A 19684-nucleotide genomic window follows, 5' to 3' on the forward strand; every position below is an offset into this window, starting at 1 on the left:
TTAAATTTAAATTAATTAAAATTGAAAACGTTGGTGGCTCACACCTATAATCTCACACTTTGGGAGGCCAAGGTGGGAGGATTGCTTGAGCGCAGGAGTTCGAGGCGTCTGTGAGCTATGATTGTACTCTAGCGTGGGCCACATTGAGACCTTGTCCTTTAAGGGGGAAAAATTTGAAAAAATTTAGTTTCTTATTTCACAAGCTGCATAGGGCTAATGGCTACCATATTGGCTAGCACAGCTTATAGAACCTTTCCATTGTCACAGAAAGTTCTGTTTGGCAGTGGCATTCTAATTAGACTTGATTTGATTAAGGTCCATCTTCATTGGTAGATTACTTCTTAGGTGGTGTTTTGTGTTTCATATGATGATAGCCTGGTCTGTTCATCCATATATCTTTTCACAAGAAGTATTTTCACTTAAAAGTAAGTTTTATTTCCATTCTGAATAAAATTTCATGGCAGGTACTTGGTAGAAGCAGTTATAATTTTAAAAGTTTAGCATTGGGTCAAAAAATTGGTGAGAAATATATATTCACAGGAAAACTTGTACACAAATGTTCATAGCAGCATTATTCATAATAGCCAAAAAGTGGAAACAACCCAAATCAGATGTCCATCAATTTATGAATGGAAAAAATGTGGTGTATTTATACACGTAATATTATTCAGCCAATAAAATGGGCCAGGCATGGTGGCTTACACCTGTAATCCCAGCACTTTGAGAGGCCGAGGTGGGTGGATCACTTGAGGCAAAAAGTTCAAGACCAGCCTGACCATCATTGTGAAACCCTTTCTACTAAACATGTAAAAATTAGCCAGGCATGGTGATGCATTCCTATAATCCCAACTACTTGGGTGGCTGAGGCATGAGGATTGCTTGAACCCAGGAGACCACAGGTTGCAGTGAGCTGAGATTGCAACACTGCACTCCAGCCTGGGCAACAGAGCAAGACTCTGTCATGAAGTACTGATACATGCTATAACATGGATGAACCTTGAAAACATTATGCTAAATGAAAGAAGGCAGACACAGAGAGCCACTTATTTTATGATTCCATTTATATGAAATGTCTAAAATGGGCAAATCTAAAGAGCTAGAAAGTAGATTAGTGGTTGTCAGGGAGTGAAGGCAGGTTCTTTCTGGAGTGATGAAAATATCCTAGAATTCATAGTTATAATTAGCAACCTTGTGAATGTATAAGAATCACTGAATTGTCCACTTCAAAAGGGTAACTTTAATGTTATGTGTACTAAAAAAAATAAAACCATAACAGAGAAGCAAGATTGACTTCTAAGAAAAAGTCCTTTAAGAGTAGAGTAAAATGATTGTTTTGTGGTAAATAAATTGGGTGGATGGGTTGTAAGAGTTTTGCTGATTAGTGTTTAGAAAAATTATTCATAGCCTGGACTCAGTCGCCCATGCCTATAATCCCAGCACTTTGGGAGGCCAAGATGGGTGGATCACCTGAGGTAGCCTGACCAACATGGTGAAACCCTGTCTCTACTAAAAATACAAAAATTAGCCAGGTGTGGTGGTGGTCGCTTGTAATCCCAGCTACTCTGGAGGCTGAGGCAGGAGAATTGCTTGAACCTGGGAGGTGGAGGTTCAGTGAGCCAAGATCGCGCCATTACACTCCAGCCTGGGTGACAGAGCAAGACTCCCATCAAAAAATAAAAATAAAAATAATTTATAATCATTGAAAATATAAAATATTTTTTTATATGATGTATGTAAAGAATTTGCCAGGCTGGGTGCAGTGGCTCATGCCTGTAATCCCAGCACTTTGGGAGGCCGAGGCTGGTGGATCACCTGAGGTCAGAAGTTCAAGACCAGCCTGGCCAACACAATGAAACCTCGTCTCCAAAAATTAAAAAAAAGAATTTGCCAAGAGAGGATTTTTGGGAAAGATAAAAAATGACTATTGAAGAGATCTTAAGCAAAGAAGAAACTATGGTTAAATAGTGCTTTATAATCAGAATATGAAGTAAGTACTGAGAGTGGGTGGAATGGATATTGTTATGCTTTATGAATTTTGTTCATAAACTTGGACTGTAGATAAAAGTAAACATGATTCTTTTTATCTACTCTTGAACATTTTTTTTCACTTAGACTTGCATCTGCTCCACTGAACAATAATTTTAATTGTTAATTATTTCCCCCTTCAGGATGATACATATACAGAAAGCTACATCAGCACAATTGGTGTGGATTTCAAAATAAGAACCATAGAGTTAGATGGGAAAACAATCAAGCTTCAAATAGTAAGTGACTTTTGGCTAGAATTTTTTTTTTTAATTTATTTTGGTAAATTTGTAAAGTATTATTATTTTACATATATTTAATATGCTAACAAAATTGAATGTAAAATGTCTTAAGAATCATATACTTAAGATAGAATGGTAGAATAAGAATTATTTATATTAAAAATAATGTTTTCAAGATTACTTAAGCCTCATTGAATTTTGTATTCATAAAGCAAGAGAAACTCTTTTTTTTTTTTTTTTTTTTTTGAGAAACTCATTTTTTAAGTCTAACTTGGTCCTTATCTTTTTCTTGTAGGGAAATCTTAAGTTTAAGATCACCTTGTCTCCCCCCCCCCCCCACAAAAAAAGATTACCTTGTCCTACAGTGAAAGTGTTATGGACCATTTTCTGTTTGTATTTTTAATACTGTGCTGAGTGTGTGGAACATTAAAGGAAACCTAGGAAGAGATTCTTCCTGTGTGGCTCAGTTGAAGAGAAGTATTTATTTAGTTCTGTTTTAAGTATTTTTATTAGATAGTATGCACCAACTCTGTAGAAACATAGAATTTTGTTGGAAAGGAACATAGTTTTTGTGACATGTTCATTTTACTGCTCAAAAAGTGAATGCTGCAAAATTTAATGACTTGCCTACCGTTACTGGTAGAACCAAGTTACTGAAGCTCTGTCTTCGATATTTTGTGTCCCTGTGCCATCCTGTCCCCCTCATCCATCTTTATACCTCAGCCCCCAATTAAACATAGGCAATTATAATAGTTGTGTCTCTTCACTATGGGTCTGAGTGCTGTCAATGTGGACATATCTATGGTCTTTTAAAAATAAGTCTCTCAGCATTTTTCAGAGTAGGCTATTAGCATGATGTAACACAGGAAACCAGTGACTGCCCCTTTTAATGGAACTGATGACACATGGAACTAGAAGGAGTCCTGTATTGGGAGTCAGAAGACTTAGATTTGTTGACTTGGTTCTGGTGTTTACTTGTTAGAGAACCATGGGTTTGTGTCTTGGGGGAAAAGTCTGAAGTAACCCTGAGACCCAGTTTCCTTTCTAAAATGAGTGTGATGACACCTGATTTACTAATTGATAAGATAGCTGTGAGAACCAAATCTAAAAGCTTTGTGTATGTGACAATACATGTGAAAGCCTTTGTAAACTTTTGGGCAGTATATACTGCTTATGATATGATACTACTGTGATATAACATAGGCCCAGATAAATGGGTGTTTGATGGGTTAAGTTGCTCCTTTTCGTTATATGATTCTTTTCTTTATATGATTCTGATGAGGAAAAGAAGGTACCTGACAAAATATAGGTGGATGTGGATATTGATACAAGTAAACACACTTGATGTGTCAAATTAGGATTTGCAAAGATTTAGTTTTCAGAAATAGCTTGAAATACTTTCAATCAGTGAAGAAATTACCTTCCACATTTTTTCCCACTATATGAGTAAAGTGCCAACTTTTTATTTGGCACCATAAAGAGTACATAAAGATCTACCCAAAACTGTAGTTTAAACTACTTTAAAGTTCTGATATGGAGTTATGAAATCATGGTATTATATATATATATGGTTATGATATTATGTGTGTTCATTGGTCTTAATAAGATATGGGTGTGTATTTGTGTGTGAAACATTCATATTATGTTACTTTCCTGTGTCTGGAAAGGATCTTATAGGAACTCTTAGTTTGTCTTTCATCTTTTTTTTTTTTTCCTTTTTGACAAGGAGTCACTTTTGTTGCCCAGGCTGGAGTGCAATGGGGTGATCTCGGCTCACCACGAGCTCCACCTCCCAGGTTCAAGTGATTCTTCTGCCTCAGCTTCCCAAGTAGCTGAGATTACAGGCATGTGCCACCATGCCCAACTAATTTTTCTGTATTTTTAGTACAGACGAGGTTTCTCCATGTTGGTCAGACTGGCGTCGAACTCCCAACCTCAGGTGATCTGCCTGCCTCGGCCTTCCAGAGTGCTGCGATTATAGGTGTGAGCCATTGCACCTGGTCCTGTCTTTCATCAAATAGGAATTTCTTTTCCATGCCTGCGGCCTCTTTTTGAACATTTTGTTTGTTTTTGTTTTTTTATTTTTTGAGACAGAGTCTTGCTTTGTCTCCCAGGCTGAAGTACAGTGGCGCTGGCCTATAATCCCAGCACTTTGGGAGGCCGAGGTCAGAGAATCATTTGAGACCGGGAGTTAAAGACCAGCCTGGTCAACACAGAGACTCCATCTCTACCCCCCCCAAAAAAAAAAAAAAAAAAAGCCGGATGTGGTGGTGCATGCCTGTAGTCCTAGCTCCTCAGGAGACTGAGGTGGGAGGAACATTTGAGCCCAGGACTTCAAGGCTGCAGTGAGGTAAGATTGCACCACTGTACTCCAGTCTTTGTGACAGAGTGAGACCCTGTCCCAAAAACAAAACACGGCTGGGCACAGTGGCTGGCCGGGCGTTGTGATTCACACTTACAATCCCAGTACTTTGGGAGGCCAAGGTGGACAGATTGCCTGAGCCCAGGAGGTTGAGACCAGCTTGGGCAACATGGCAAAACCTCATATTTGCAGAATATACAGAAAAACCACAAAAAACACACAAAATCTCTAGTTACCAATTATTTTTATTTATTTATTTATTCCCAGTGCTTCCTTTTTTTTTTTTTTTTGAGACAAAGTCTCACTTTGTCTCCCAGGCTGGAGTGCAGTGGCATGATCTCAGCTCACTACATGATTCTTTTAGGGACATGTTAATTTTTTATATTGAGCTGAAGCCTGTTTTCTTTTACTTCTGTCTATTCTTATTCCTCTGCCTTATGGAGCTGCCTGAATCAGATTAATTCCTCTTCCTATTGGTAGCCTGCCCTTCGGGTTGATCTTAATCACAACCTTTCTTCTACCTCTGAAGTTCCTCACTCTTTTCTGTAATGATGTTTTCAGAACCTTGTGCAGTTTGGGTTATTCTTACATTTTATAAATGCCTTTTATTAAATTTGATTTCTTAAATATGAGATGTAACACACGAGGTAAATCCTGTCTTGATTTGAAGTCTGAATTAATTTCTCTCGAACTTCAAGGGCTCATGGCCCTTTCTTGTTAACCAAAAATAACCATTTACTGTGTCAGTAGCCATATTATTTACTAGTTTGGGTCTTAAGGTTTTTGATTTGCTTGTTTTTAATTAAAATAGGGGTCTTGTTTGGGTGCAGTGGCTCACCACTGTAATCCCAGTACTTTGGGAGGGTGAGGCAGGCAGATCACTTGAGCTCAGGAGTTCAAGACTAGTGTGGGCAACATGGCAAAACTCTGTCTCTAAAAAACACATAAATCAGCCAGGCATGGTGGTGGGTGCCTGTAGTCCAAGGTACTCAGGAGGCTGAAGGGGGATGATTGATTGAGCCTGGGAGATGGAGGTCCCAGTGAGCCAAGATCACGTCTTTGCACTCTAGCCTGGGCAACAGAGCGAGACTGTCTCAAAAAAAGAAAGGTGGGGCCTTTTTTTTTTTTTTAAAACTGCATGGCCTTCTCAGTATTTCTCTTCTGCCCTGGAGACTTTGAGGTGTCTTTTTTACACTTCTGTGACTGATATTTTAAAAATCTAAACATAGGATTTTACTTTTAATCTTAACATTTCCTCTTGCTTGGCTTCAGTAATCTTTCAAGTTTTCTAGGTCTTTTCAGAAATCTTGATTCTGTTGGTTTATGTTTTAATTATCTTTTCCTTTCAGCTTTTTCTGTTCAAGTGTGACATCTGGGTCTTTATTTGAGTTGTTAGATTACAAAACGTTCAGCAAGGTAGAGCAGGCACTGAGTCCGTTGCACACCATGGAAGTCCTCTTTCTTTGATTGTTCATTCATGAGGCTTTATGAAAATATCTACATTACACCAGGGACTTAGAGGTTACAGAGATGAATAAAACATAGCCCATTAGGAGGAGCTCTTATTTCAGTGGGAGAGACAAACATGGGAAAAAATTACTCTGATTCTGAAGGTAATGAGAATTACATACAAAGGAAAGTACTGTTAGTACTATTAGGATTTAGAGTCAGGAAGGTTTTCAGAGTAGCAGGGAAACATCAGCAGTTTTATTCTTTCTGCTGGACCTGGTGCATGCGTTAGTCTGTTCTTACACTGCCACAAGGAACTGACCAAAACTGGGTGATTTATATTAAAAAAAAAAAAAAGGTGTTTAATTGACTCACAGTTCCTCGTGGCTGGGGAGGCCTTAGGAAACTTACAATCATGGCAGAAAGGAAAGCAGGCATGTCTTACACAGCAGCAGGTAAGAGTGTGTGTGAAAGAAGCGAAGGGGGGCTGGGCGCAGTGGCTTACGCCTGTAATCCAAGCACTTTGGAGGTTGGGAGTTCAAGACTGACCAACATGGTAAAACCCCGTCTTTAAAAAAAAAAAAAAAAAAAAAAAAGCAAAAGGGGAAGAGCCCCTTATGAGACCATCAGATCTTGTGAGAATTCATTCACTATTGCCTGCATGGGGGAAACGGCCCCTGTAATCCAGTCACTTCCCTTACTCAGCATGTGGGGATTGCAACTTGAGATGAAATTTGGGTAGGGACACAGAGCCAACTCATATCAGTGCCTGTAGTCCCAGTTACTTGGGAGGCTGGGGCACGAGGAACACTTGAGCCCAGGAGTTCCAAGATCTGCCTGGGCAATATAACAATACTTCCATTTCAAAAAAGAAAAAAAAAGGAAATTTTACTTTTTGGATGCCATTGCTTATTTTAGTCAGCTATAATTTCTTGTTGACTTTTAGTAATAGACCAATTTATCCTCTTCTTTCTTTGTGAAAGGGGTTGGTGAGCAGGGAAGAAAAGGAAACTTATTTTATTGAGCAGCTTCTATAGTCAGGCACATTTTGCAAACATTAGTTCTTTTAAACCCCTTTAGCAATTGAACAAGGTGAATGCTGTCTAACATTTACAGATGAAGAAACTGTTAGGTGACTCTAATAGTAAATAACCAGGAACCTGAATTTGATGTTGTGAAGTCAGGGTGGTTTGATTCTAGAGTTCTAACTGCTTCCTCCAAGAATACACTGAAAGACTTTAAGCCTCTTTTTAAAAATTTTTTTATCATTTTATTTTTATTTTTTAAAGACGGGGTCTCACCGTGTTGGTCAGGCTGGTCTTGAACTCCCGACCTCAGGTGATCTGGCCAAACCTCCTTTTTTTTCTTTGAGTCTGGCTCTGTTGCCCAGGTTGGAGTGCAGTGGCATGATCTCAGTTCACTGCAATGTCTGTCTTGAGGGCTCAAGCTATTCTCCTGCCTCACCTTCCCGAGTAGCTGGGACCACAGGCGCCTGCTACCATACCTGGCTAATTTTTAGATTTTCTTTTCTTTTCTTTTCTTTTTTTGAGAGAGAGTTTCACTCTTGTTACCCAGGCTGGAGTGCAGTGGCGCGATCTCGGCTCAATGCAACCTCCGCCTCCTGGGTTCAGGCAATTCTCCTGCCTCAGCCTCCCGAGTAGCTGGGATTACAGGCATGCGCCACCATGCCCAGCTAATTTTTTGCATTTTTAGTAGAGATGGGGTTTCACCATGTTGACCAGGATGGTCTCGACCTCTTGACCTCGTGATCTACCTGCCTCGGCCTCCCAAAGTGCTGGGATTACAGGCTTGAGCCACCGCGCCTGGCTAATTTTTGGATTTTCTAGTAGAGACAAGGTTTCACCATGTTGGTCAGGCTGGGCTCGAACTCCTGAGCTTAAGTGATCCTCCTGCCTTGGCCTCCCATAGTATAGAGATTACAGGTGTGAGCTACTGTGCAGGGCCTTGAGTCTCTTTATTACTAACTATTCTTCTGATCTCTCAGGCTTAGTAATCTGGACATAAGAAATAAGGCTTGTAGTGATTTGTATTTTTCTTTATTTGCTTTTTTTAGATGAACAGTTGTTGACATATTGTCGTATTTTTTTTTTTAGTAGTAGAGTATGTTGAATTATAGACATTTGATATTTTACTCCAAAATGCTTCAGTATGCATCTCTATTTTGTTATCACATCAAATAGAACTGACATTAATTCCTTAATACCCAGCTCATCTTCCAGTTTATGCAAAATTGCAACTTGTTTTTAGCTCCATGTTGGCTGGGTCAGGAAAAGGAAGTGATTTCACTGAATACTACTGAACTTTATTTATTTATTTTTTCTTTGAGACAGAGTCTCATTCTGTCACCCAGGCTGGAGTGCGGTGGCACGATCTTGGCTCACCGCAACCTCTGCCTCCTAGGTTCAAGCAGTTCTCTGCCTCAGCCTCCCAAGTAGCTGGGATTACAGGTTCGTGCCACCACACTCAATTTTTGTATTTTTAGTAGAAATGGTTTTGTTTTGTTTTTTTTTTTTTTTGAGACGGAGTCTTGCTCTGATACCAGTCTGGAGTGCAGTGGCGCAATCTCAGTTCACTGCATTCTCTGTCTCAAAACAGAGACAAGTGGTTCAAGTGGTTCTTCCGCCTCAGTCTGGGACTGCAGGCGCGCGCCACCATGCCCGGCTAATTTTTGTATTTTTTAGTAGAGATGGGGTTTTACCATGTTGGTCAGGATGGTCTTGATTTCTTGACCTCGTGAACCGCCCACCTCAGCCTCCCAAAGTGCTAGGATTACAGGCGTGAGCCACGGCGCCCTGCCTTTTTTGTTTTAATTAAGTTTTGTCATTTAAAATCGTATCAAGTTTAGAGTTACACTCCACAACTTTATAGCTCCCTCCCCCAAAGATCGTTACATCTTAATCTCTACTTTTCTTAGGCTTTGTTTAATAGTAATCATTTCATTATTTTTCCATTACTGTTAATGAAGATGTTGCCTTTTATCAGTATATTTTAGAGGAGTAGGTAGCTTTTCTAATTATTCAAAAAAATTTTTAAGAGGTCATTGTAATCTCTCAGTGCAATCTCTGATGCCTGGGTTTAAGTGATCTCCTGCCTCAGCTTCCTGAGAAGCTGGGATTATAGGCACCTGCCACCATGCCTGGCTAATTTTTTGTATTATTTTTCTTTGTCCTTTTTTATTTTAATCTTTATTTTTATTTTTTTCTTTTCTTTTTTTTTTTTAACAGCATAATGCTGCCAGTGAATTTTTTGTATTTTTAGTAGAGATGGGGTTTTACCATGTTCACCAGGCTGGTCTTGAACTCCTGACCTCAGGTGATCCACCTGCCTCGGCTTCCCAAAGTGCAGGGATTACAGCGGTGAGCCACCACACCCAGCCTAGGAGTACTCCACCAAAATGATCATTCCCCTTGTTAAAACCAAGGCTTCAGCCAGTGTGGTGGCTCACCCCTGTAATCCCAACACTTTGGGAGGCTGAGGCGGGTGGATCACATGAGGTCCGGAGTTTGACACCAGCCTGGTCAACATGGTGAAACTCTGTCTCTACTAAAAATACAAAAATTAGCCTGGTTTGGTGGCAGGTGCCTATAATCCTAGCTACTTGGGAGGTGGAGACAGGAGAATTGCTTGAACCTGCCAGGCAAGCAGTGCCATTGCACTCCAGCCTCGGAGGCAGAGCGAGACTCCATCTCTAAAAAAACAAAAAAACAAAAACAAGGCTTTTTACATCTAAAAATGGAGTTTGCTTCTAGATGTTTTGTTTTTTAAGAGATAGGGTCTCCCTCTGTATCCATAGGCTGGAGTGCAGTGGCACTGCAACCACACCCTCCTGGGCTTAAGCAATCCTCTTGAATAGCTGCAACTACAGGTGTGCACCACCACGCCCAGCTAATTTTTTAAATTTAGTTGAGACCGGGTCTTGCTATGTTGCCTAGGTTGGTCTCCAATTTCTGGTCTCAAGTGATCCTTTGGCTTTGGCCTCCCAAACTGCTGGGATTACAGGCATGAGCCATTGCACCTAGCTAACAGTTTTTTTTTTTTTGTTTTTTTTTGAGACAGAGTCTCTCTGTTGCCCAGGCTGGAATGCAATGGAGCTATCTTGGCTCACTGCAACCTCTGCCTCTTGGGTTCAAGCGATTCTCCTGCCTCAGTCTCCTGAGTAGCTGGGATTACAGGTGTGTGCCACTACACCCAGCTAATTTTTGTGTTTTTAGTAGAGATGGGGTTTCACCATGTTGGTCAGGCTGGTCTTTGAACTCCTGACCTCAGTGATCCACTTGCCTCTGTCCCCCAAAGTGCTGAGATTACAGGCGTGAGCCACCACACTCGACCCCAACAGTTTTTTTTTTTTTTTTTTTTTTGAGACGGAGTTTCGCTCTTGTTACCCAGGCTGGAGTGCAATGGCGCAATCTCAGCTCACCGCAACCTCTGCCTCCTGGGTTCAGGCAATTCTCCTGCCTCAGCCTCCTGAGTAGCTGGGATTATAGGCACGTGCCACTATGCCCAGCTATTATTTTGTATTTTTAGTAGAGACGGGTTTCACCATGTTGACCAGGATGGTCTCGATCTCTTGACCTCGTGATCCACCCGCCTTGGCCTCCCAAAGTGCTGGGATTACAGGTGTGAGCCACCGCCCCCGGCCCAGTTTTTTTAAAACCCGGAACTATAATGCAATGAAGTTAGCATTTGTTTTGGAGTTTGAGTCTAAATGGTTGAAGTACAGTAAATTGCTCTTAAAATACATTTTATAGAAGTATTTGGAATCATCTTCCTTACATTGTTTTCTCTAGGGTGAAGACAACACCTGGCCAGGAATGGTAGCTTATACCTGTAATGCCAGGACTTTGGGAGACTTGAGTCAGGAGGATTGCTTGAGTCCAGGAATTTCAGACCAGCCCGGGCAATACAGCAAGACCCTATCTCTATGAAGAAAAAAAAAAAAAACTTAGCCGGGTGTGGTGGCATGTGCCCATAGTCTTAGCTCCGCAGGAGGCTGAGGTGAAAGAATTGCTTGAGGCTAGGGAGATTGAGGCTGCAGTGAGCTCTGATGATACCACTACACTCAGCCTGGATGACAGAATAAGACCCTGCTTTAGCGGGGGAAAAAAGACAGCTGCTTAAGATAATTAAAGTTCTGTCTTGACTAGAAGTTATCTGAATTAGGTCCCTACAGTGCTTTTAATCATGGTAGAATGTGCTGGCAAGTAAGTTTGTCTTATATGGGAGAGTTCTGTGTTAAAGGGCTTTAGACCAGTGGCATACCTAAACACAGTGTTAAAGGCGGTAGGGAATGTGAAAAGTATGACATAGTTCCTGCTGTCAACAGCTTGTAATTTTAGTATCATTATCGCAAGCTCAGTTGTAGGTACTACCTTCTTTTCTGGACTTCCAGGTACTTATTACCGTGCAATTTAGTGGTATGAGTTGAGGACTAATGTTTCTATATCACATCCTGATAATCTCCACAGTTATGAAAACTAAACTATTTTCTTTCCCTCCTACACTTTTCCTCAACTTTATTTTAATGGATTTGTTTGGATTTCTGGATTGTTTTGTAATAGTGGGACACAGCAGGCCAAGAAAGATTTCGAACAATCACCTCCAGTTATTACAGAGGAGCCCATGGCATCATAGTTGTGTATGATGTGACAGATCAGGTAAGTTCCAAGAGGAGATTGTGTTACAGTGACAAAGTAGGAAGTCATTATTCTATTAATGTCAGAATATTTGTTTCACAAATAAGCCATCAGTACTAATTTTATGGCAGAAAATTCTGTCCACTCTCAAATATAAATGTGAATCACTTAAAAGACATTTGTTTTCCTGTAATAAATAGAACATTAGTAATTAGTTTTATATTTGCTTTCAAGAGATTCCCATTGTATTTATTATCGACTAAATAACTTTGATCAAATAGCCAAGATGCTAACATATACGCAAGAGTTTGTAGGGATATCATGAGGTGCTTGGTTTATACTGTGTTCTTGATGTTAAGTATTAACAGGAATATGGACTGGTAATTAGAATTTGTCCATCCCAATGGCCAAAAGTGGGATTAGGTGCTTTCTGCCTGTGGAGGATGTGGTTCAGAAATAAAGGATTTGAAGAAATAAAGGATTTGAAGAAGAGCCTGTTAGGAGGGTCTTAGTATGAGAATGAGCTGTGAGAGAAGGCAGGGCAATGGAGGGAACAGTGTGGATCAGTGTGAAGCATGTGGTCCAAGGACCATAAGTAGTTTTTTTTTTTGTTGTTGTTGTTGTTTTAAATCAGAAACTTGTATTTCATTGTCCTTTCTATCAAAAAAAGGACAAAGATAAACGTTCAAAATTGGAATTTCTTTTTCTTTTGGCAAATGTTAAATCTTACCTCAAATATGAAATCATAGTTAATTAGGGATAACTTAGATGTAGACATTTAGATTCAGTGCCATTAGAAGTGCTGGATGGATGATATCTGCAGGAGAAAAAAATGATGCTGGTTTTAAAAAATCTTTAGTCACATTACCATGAAAGATGTTTAAATGAAAACATTCCTCCTTTAAATATGACTGTGGAAAAGAAAATGAGTATCTTTATTTAATAATGTCTTTTGACATCTCTAGTAACAGTAGGTCATCTTATTCATAAACCAAAATTTTATCAAATTTCAGGCTGGGTGCAGTAGCTCACACCTGTAATTCCAGCACTTTGGGAGGCTGAGGTGGGTGGATTACCTGACGTCAGGAGTTAAGAGACCAGCCTGGCTGACATGGCGAAACCCCATCTTTACTAAAAATACAAAAATTAGCTGGGCGTGGTGGTGTGCGCCTGTAATCCCAGCTACTCAGGAGACTAAGACAGGAGAATCGCTTGAACCCAGGAGGCAGAGACTGCAGTGAGCCGAGATCAGGCCACTGCACTCCAGCCTGGATGGCAGCAAGACTCCGTCTCAAAAAAAAATTTTTTTTTTTTTTCAAATTTCAAAACCAGGTTTTTTAGTACATTTAAATTGCATATTCCGAAACAGTTGGGTTTGCCTGAGTTGCAATTTAAGTTGTATTTCCCTTTCAAATAAGATATTTTCATCGTTAGCCTGTAAATTCTAGTTTGTCATCATTTAGATATTTATAGTCATTTTAATGTATCTGTTTATGGCCAGTCACAGTGGCTAAAACCTGTATACTCAGCACTTCGTGAGGCCAAGGTGGGCCGACTGTTGGAGCTCAGGAGTTTGAGACCAGCCTGGGCCACATAGTGAAATGCTGTCTATACAAAAAAATTAAAAATTAGTCAGGTATGGTGGCATGTACCTATAGTCCCAGCTATCCAGAGGGCTGAAGCGGGAGGATGGCTTGAGCTTGGGAGGTGAAGGGTGCAGTGAGTGTGCCACTGCACTCCTGCCTAGGTAAGAGAGCAAGACTGTCTCAAAAAAAAAAAAAAAAAAAAAAAAATCCCTTCACTCCTTAGGAGTGGTTATTTTGTAGTCTCACTAGCTCTTTGTTATTTGTCTGTTAGGTCAGGAAGGATGTTTCTGTTTATTCCAGAACTGTATCATCAAACTTTCAAATGTCTTTTTAGGAGTCCTTCAATAATGTTAAACAGTGGCTGCAGGAAATAGATCGTTATGCCAGTGAAAATGTCAACAAATTGTTGGTAGGGAACAAATGTGATCTGACCACAAAGAAAGTAGTAGACTACACAACAGCAAAGGTATGTTTCAAGTTTAATTTTCATACTGAATTTGAAGGTGTTGAATTATGTATGGGTTATGCAATCATTCTGAGGCCACAGCCACCTTAACTTTAAAAAATATGTGCACTAGAATATTCTGACAGTGACAATTTGTGTAGCATCTGTTTGGATCCAATGAACTTAGTCCCTCATGCTCCATTGTGGATGGTAGAAATGCACTAAGAATTACTGGAAAAGATCTTTCAGTGTTAATTGTGCCTCATTATTCTCTTAGGAATTTGCTGATTCCCTTGGAATTCCATTTTTGGAAACCAGTGCTAAGAATGCAACGAATGTAGAACAGTCTTTCATGACGATGGCAGCTGAGATTAAAAAGCGAATGGGTCCTGGAGCAACAGCTGGTGGTGCCGAGAAGTCCAATGTTAAAATTCAGAGCACTCCAGTCAAGCAGTCAGGCGGAGGTTGCTGCTAAAATTTGCCTCCGTACTTTTCTCACAGCAATGAATTTGCAATCTGAACCCAAGTGAAAAAACAAAATTGCCTGAATTGTACTGTATGTAGCTGCACTACAACAGATTCTTACGTCTCCACAAAGGTCAGAGATTGTAAATGGTCAATACTGACTTTTTTTTTATTCCCTTGACTCAAGACAGCTAACTTCATTTTCAGAACTGTTTTAAACCTTTGTGTGCTGGTTTATAAAATAATGTGTGTAATCCTTGTTGCTTTCCTGATACCAGACTGTTTCCCGTGGTTGGTTAGAATATATTTTGTTTTGATGTTTATATTGGCATGTTTAGATGTCAGGTTTAGTCTTCTGAAGATGAAGTTCAGCCATTTTGTATCAAACAGCACAAGCCGTGTCTGTCACTTTCCATGCATAAAGTTTAGTGAGATGTTATATGTAAGATCTGATTTGCTAGTTCTTCCTTGTAGAGTTATAAATGGAAAGATTACACTATCTGATTAATAGTTTCTTCATACTCTGCATATAATTTGTGGCTGCAGAATATTGTAATTTGTTGCACACTATGTAACAAAACAACTGAAGATACGTTTAATAAATATTGTACTTATTGGAAGTAATATCAAACTGTATGGTGATAAGTATTGTTTTAATTCTTATGGTTAAAGAGAAACAGAGCCTTGCATTATATTCAACACAGCCATTTGTGTGTGCACAGTGCAACTAAGGCATTCAAGACCTATTCTAGAGCAGCATCCAGTATTTGCTTTCTAGATAATACACCCAATAAAATGACTTAGACTTCTGTGCTGTGTAGGGATTTAACCAACTTTAGTGGTTCAGGGAGCTCAAACTGTATGGAAAACAAGTTTAGAATGTATGCTATCTAGCTCATTTTCTCTGATCCTTCTCTAAAACAATTTGAAATGGCTTCATTGATCAATATTTCATGAATGCATCTATGGTAGAGGTGGAAAGCAGCACACCTTTCTTAATTGGAAATGATCAGACTAACATGTGCTAATGTTTTTCTTTCATGCTTTCAGTCAGATTCCACTGTTTTATCCTCCACAGTTGCTTAACTTGGTGATGGAGGAGGGTTTAAGCATTAAGATAGGACGCAGGAAATTTATTGCTCTAATTTTAGAAATTATATCCCTAAAAATTAAAACATGAATACTGGATGGTAATGATAATTGAGGGAAATATATTTTGGTGACATTCTGCATGTATGAAGATTTTCTTAAATAGGACCTTCAAGATCCTAGGGGGTTTGTTTTTTAATTGTGAGGAATGAAAAATCTGCCCACACTGGCATTTTAAGGTGGCTGAAGTCAAAGGTTGTTTCTTAGGTCGAAGTAGCACCCAAAACATTCTTCACACAGGGAGGGGCTTGGGATATGGCTGCTGGCAACACATTTCGTTGTGGGCTCCTTAATTTCATTAGAAAATTTAAGCTAAAAACAAGCCAAAAATTAATAGGTTTTTTAATTTTTATTTTTCACTAAACAGGCAATTGAAATACATGGTACAAAAATAAGTGGTAAGATAACTGTAAAATGAAATGGACAGAATAAATATTCAATTTTCCATCTATGAAAATTTCACAATAAAAATCATAGTTTACTTTGTATTATAGGCGTGCTTGGTGGATCTATTCATCCTCACATAAGGCAACTGACAAATTCCTGAAGTTACCAAGTTATTTTGGTGAAGATCTTTGATGCTTCAAAAGTTTTGTTTTTGCCTTAATACAGTATAAAGGGGGAAAGAGTTCAGAAACTATTTTCTAAAGTAGCTAAATGACACACAACAAATGTCAAGATATTTTGATGCCATACCATGCACTTCAGTTTTATACAGTAAAATTTGTTTAAATCGTCAGCTTATTCTTTGTGAGTTAGCGGAAACATTACATGAACTTAAGATGAGTATTATTTACAGACTTAGTTTGGAAAATTCCAGCATCCTTTCCCCCATGGCAGTAAAGATTGGGATTTATGGCCAGGTGTGGTGGCTCACGCCTATAATCCCAGCACTTTGGGAGGCCGAGGTGGGTGGATCACGAGGTCAAGAGATTGAGACCATCCTGGTCAACATGGTGAAACCCCGTCTCTACTAAAAATACAAAAATTAGCTGGGCATGGTGGTGCGCGCCTGTAGTCCCGGCTACTCAGAGGCTGAGGCAGGAGAATTGCTTGAACCCAGGAGGCGGAGGTTGCGGTGAGTGGAGATCATGCCATTGCACTCCAGCCTGGGTAACAAGAGCGAAACTCCGTCTCAAAAAAAAAAAAAAAAAGATTGGGATTTACAACAACATATTTCAACATGCCTCACAATTTGCCAATAAACACAGTTTTGGAAAAAATATATTCCCCTTTTATACTCCCATTTTCAAGTACAAACAGTTCAAGGCTACTATAGGCTTTAATAATCTGTTCACTTAGTAAGGGGAATTATCACTTCTTATAAGGTGCTGCCATAAATTAGTTTACATAGTGAAGAGTGTTCTAAATCTAAGCAGCTGCAAACTCTGGGAAATCCTTTCAGAATGATAGTCATTATGGTCCAAAAGGTAATTTCCTTTTCTTTGACCTTGGATTGAATTTTCCTTAGCTTATATCTTGCCTTTCCAGCATATTGTACGTCAAACCTTGTGTCCCGTTCCCACCTAAGCTTCAAAATAGCCCTGTATTGACATCATCTTCCATTTGCTGAGCTTACCCACGGATCTCCAAGAACCCAGATCTTGAAACGGCCGATCCAGCTTTGAATATCATCACTTCGCTATGGATTCAACTTCGATTAATTTTAAGGGACTACTAAATTATTCCAGTGTGGCACCACAATGCAATTAGCAAGCTCAGCTACTTGACTCTAACCTGGCCATGTTTCTTACTAGGTAGAAACAATTTCAGCCTGAGTTTTAAGGGAAGTCTTAAAGCACAGCTGTATAATTAACAGTTGTGTTGATACTCTTCAGCGGCATTCACAGCCAGGTCCAGAACTAGCACCCTTTAGTCACACCTTATTCAGAGGAACAAAAATACCTTACAGCATCTCTAGGTAAGTAACACTTTCTTGGGAAACAGGGTACTGTCTAACATTGTGTGAAAATGCCTGTCAGTTGAAGCTGATTATTGGTTGAATGGGAATACAATGCCACATTCTGCATTCAGTTAGTTTAATACTGGCCAGTTTCTTTCTGTAGGGTTTTCATCTCCAACTTTTATGCTAACTAATACACTCATGCCTGTCAAATACCAGTAAATAAGTGGGTTTAATTTCATAAGGGCTATTCAGTAACATACTTAGTGGAAGTGCATGTTCCTATTTATAAAGATACATCAAAGAGAAGGTGAAACTTATCAATTTAAGAGGCTGTTAGACATCTCTGCCTTTTTAACCAATTCTAGGTTTTTAAGAATGCTTTACATACAGGTTTGTAATGGACAATTATTTGCTAGAGTGGTTTTTCTCTTTTAAAGTCTCACTGTGTATGGAACTAAGTTTAATATGGCAGTCATAAGACATTTTAATTTTGGTCATGCCCTTAAGCATTATTTATGATAAAGCATGCCATAGCAGCATCAGGCACTTGAAATAATGCATTTTATGTGCAGCTACTGTTGAAGAGCTAATCCTTAAAGAATTTAATGGCTATTTTCCAGTGACTATGAAGTCTGAGAAATTCTGAAGCAAAAAAAGTCACATTAGTATTAGGACTTTAGTTTCCATTGTTATATTGTGCTTTCCTCCTTCTAGGTTCATTCATAGCCCAAACAGAACTTTAAAAGTGCTTTTCTGTAGACTCTGCAGTTTTACCAGCAATAGATCATTTTTCTTCAAAAAGCAATAGAATTGACACTTCGAATGGTTGATGAAGTTTTTTCTATCAAAGTACTTACCAGTCAGTGCCAAAACAACAAAGAATTCCCAATTTCTTCACTATTGACAGCTTTAGTTTCTGTACTGTACTGTGTCATCCTATCCATTCCCTTCCCTGAGCCTGAACTGCTCTTCCAAGGGAGACTAGGTGTGAAAGGATGAGTCCTCCCAAAGGTGCCTTAAGCTTGATAATTAGCTCCACAGCCATGCTAAAGCATGGTTGCAGATCCCCAAGTCCCTGACACGTTTTCTTATCAAAAACTGGTTAGCCAGGAAAGCAAAGACATCAGCCCTGAAGATGGCAAAAGGTGTCATAGTCTCCCAAAGTAATCTGCAGAGGGTGTTAGTCATTTAACCCTTTTTCTTTTGCAGACAAAGGGTTAAAGTCTTCTTTCTACCTAAATCTTCAAAGACGATTGACAAGCCCAAATTTCCTTTTATGAAAAGACCCAAGGTTTCTGGCCAGCCATTCGCTTTTTTCAGTCCCTTGGGTCCTCTTGCATGCCTGAGAATATCGAGTATTCAGAACCTTCCACCAGCCCTTAGTAAATGATCTTACCAGGTGGAATAGTTTGAGCTTTGTCTGCTGTTTTTTAATGGGATAGAGGGGAAGGCAAGATGTCTTATTTTATCAAAAATTGCAAAGCTACACACTCTTTGTGGAGAAGCACCAAAAGGAAAACCTTAGTTTGGAAGGATTCATTGTAAATAAAAATAGTAAATCAACAGCCCTCCATTCAGGGAGGAGAAAGGCATTTTAAAGCTAGTATATTGAAGTTTTCCCCCTTGACTTCAGTGTTGAATGTCTTGCAAGGACTTGAAGTTTTTTTTTCTCACCGGCCTATGTTTGGCTGACAGGTTGCATTTGCATTTGCCCGAGAGGATGCCTGAAAGGGAAAAAGCAGCATCTATAACAGGTATAATGTTGTAGAGAAAGAAACGACAACTTCATTTTAGAACCAAGATGACTACTCAGAGTTGCTCTAATAAAATACAGGGACTCCCTGCTCTTAACATACTTCTAGTGCTTACCTAAAAAATCTACAAGTTAAGCACTACAAACCTTTTGCTGTAGGACAGGATGTTTCAGGGAAAGTACAGTCTAATTGTGAAATTACGAAAAACACTGGCAGTGGCAACTCTGTAGTGGACACTACCCATCCTTGCTATCTTAGCCTTTTCTTTTCTGTCATTCTGTTTGACTTTCTCAAGGGAGCAAAAGAAAGCTGTACTACCTGTTAAGTTTCCAAGGTGTGTTAACCCCTCCATCCCCCTAGCCTTTCTGGAAAGAAGTGGTATGGGAGATAGGTGGAGACACTTTGTGTGGGGCAGGGGTGGTGGTACAAAATTAGCAGTAACTCTGGGTTTCTCTGGGGACTTGGTGCTGTCAGAGATGCTTGGAGATGGAGTACCAAATGAGCTGGGGAGATCTTGCAGAATAGGGGCTGCCAGGTCATGGCCCCATATTGGAAAAGTGTACCTGTGCAGAAATAAAGTAGGTATATAGATAAGTTGTGCTGCTCTTGCCTTGGGGTGGCAGGAGTGGTGGTGAAGAGTGTGCCAT

At 39.6% G+C, this 19684-nt stretch overlaps 2 protein-coding genes across 9 annotated transcripts in view; one reads left to right on the forward strand and one right to left on the reverse strand.

Moving 5' to 3' along the window:
* Positions 1-15865, forward strand: part of RAB1A (RAB1A, member RAS oncogene family) — a 40340-nt gene extending 24475 nt beyond the window's left edge. Inside the window, exons 3-6 of one of the 2 annotated variants that reach the window (XM_002757691.6) lie at positions 2169-2264; positions 11658-11753; positions 13653-13784; positions 14041-15865. In XM_002757691.6, the coding sequence (XP_002757737.1) occupies positions 2169-2264; positions 11658-11753; positions 13653-13784; positions 14041-14238 (522 nt within the window). In that variant the 3' untranslated portion in view covers positions 14239-15865. The remainder of the gene's footprint in view (positions 1-2168; positions 2265-11657; positions 11754-13652; positions 13785-14040) is intronic. The other variant, XM_054244888.2, reaches the window with a different exon arrangement.
* CEP68 (centrosomal protein 68) overlaps positions 15708-19684 on the reverse strand; it is a 28688-nt gene continuing 24711 nt past the window's right edge. For all 7 annotated transcript variants that reach the window (XR_013526550.1, XR_001907076.4, XR_013526548.1 and 4 more), the window contains one exon: positions 15708-19007. The gene's annotated coding sequence lies outside the window, so the exon portion shown is untranslated. The remainder of the gene's footprint in view (positions 19008-19684) is intronic.

Source organism: Callithrix jacchus, chromosome 14 (assembly GCF_049354715.1).
Source record: "Callithrix jacchus isolate 240 chromosome 14, calJac240_pri, whole genome shotgun sequence".
NCBI classification, from domain to species: Eukaryota; Metazoa; Chordata; class Mammalia; order Primates; family Cebidae; genus Callithrix; species Callithrix jacchus.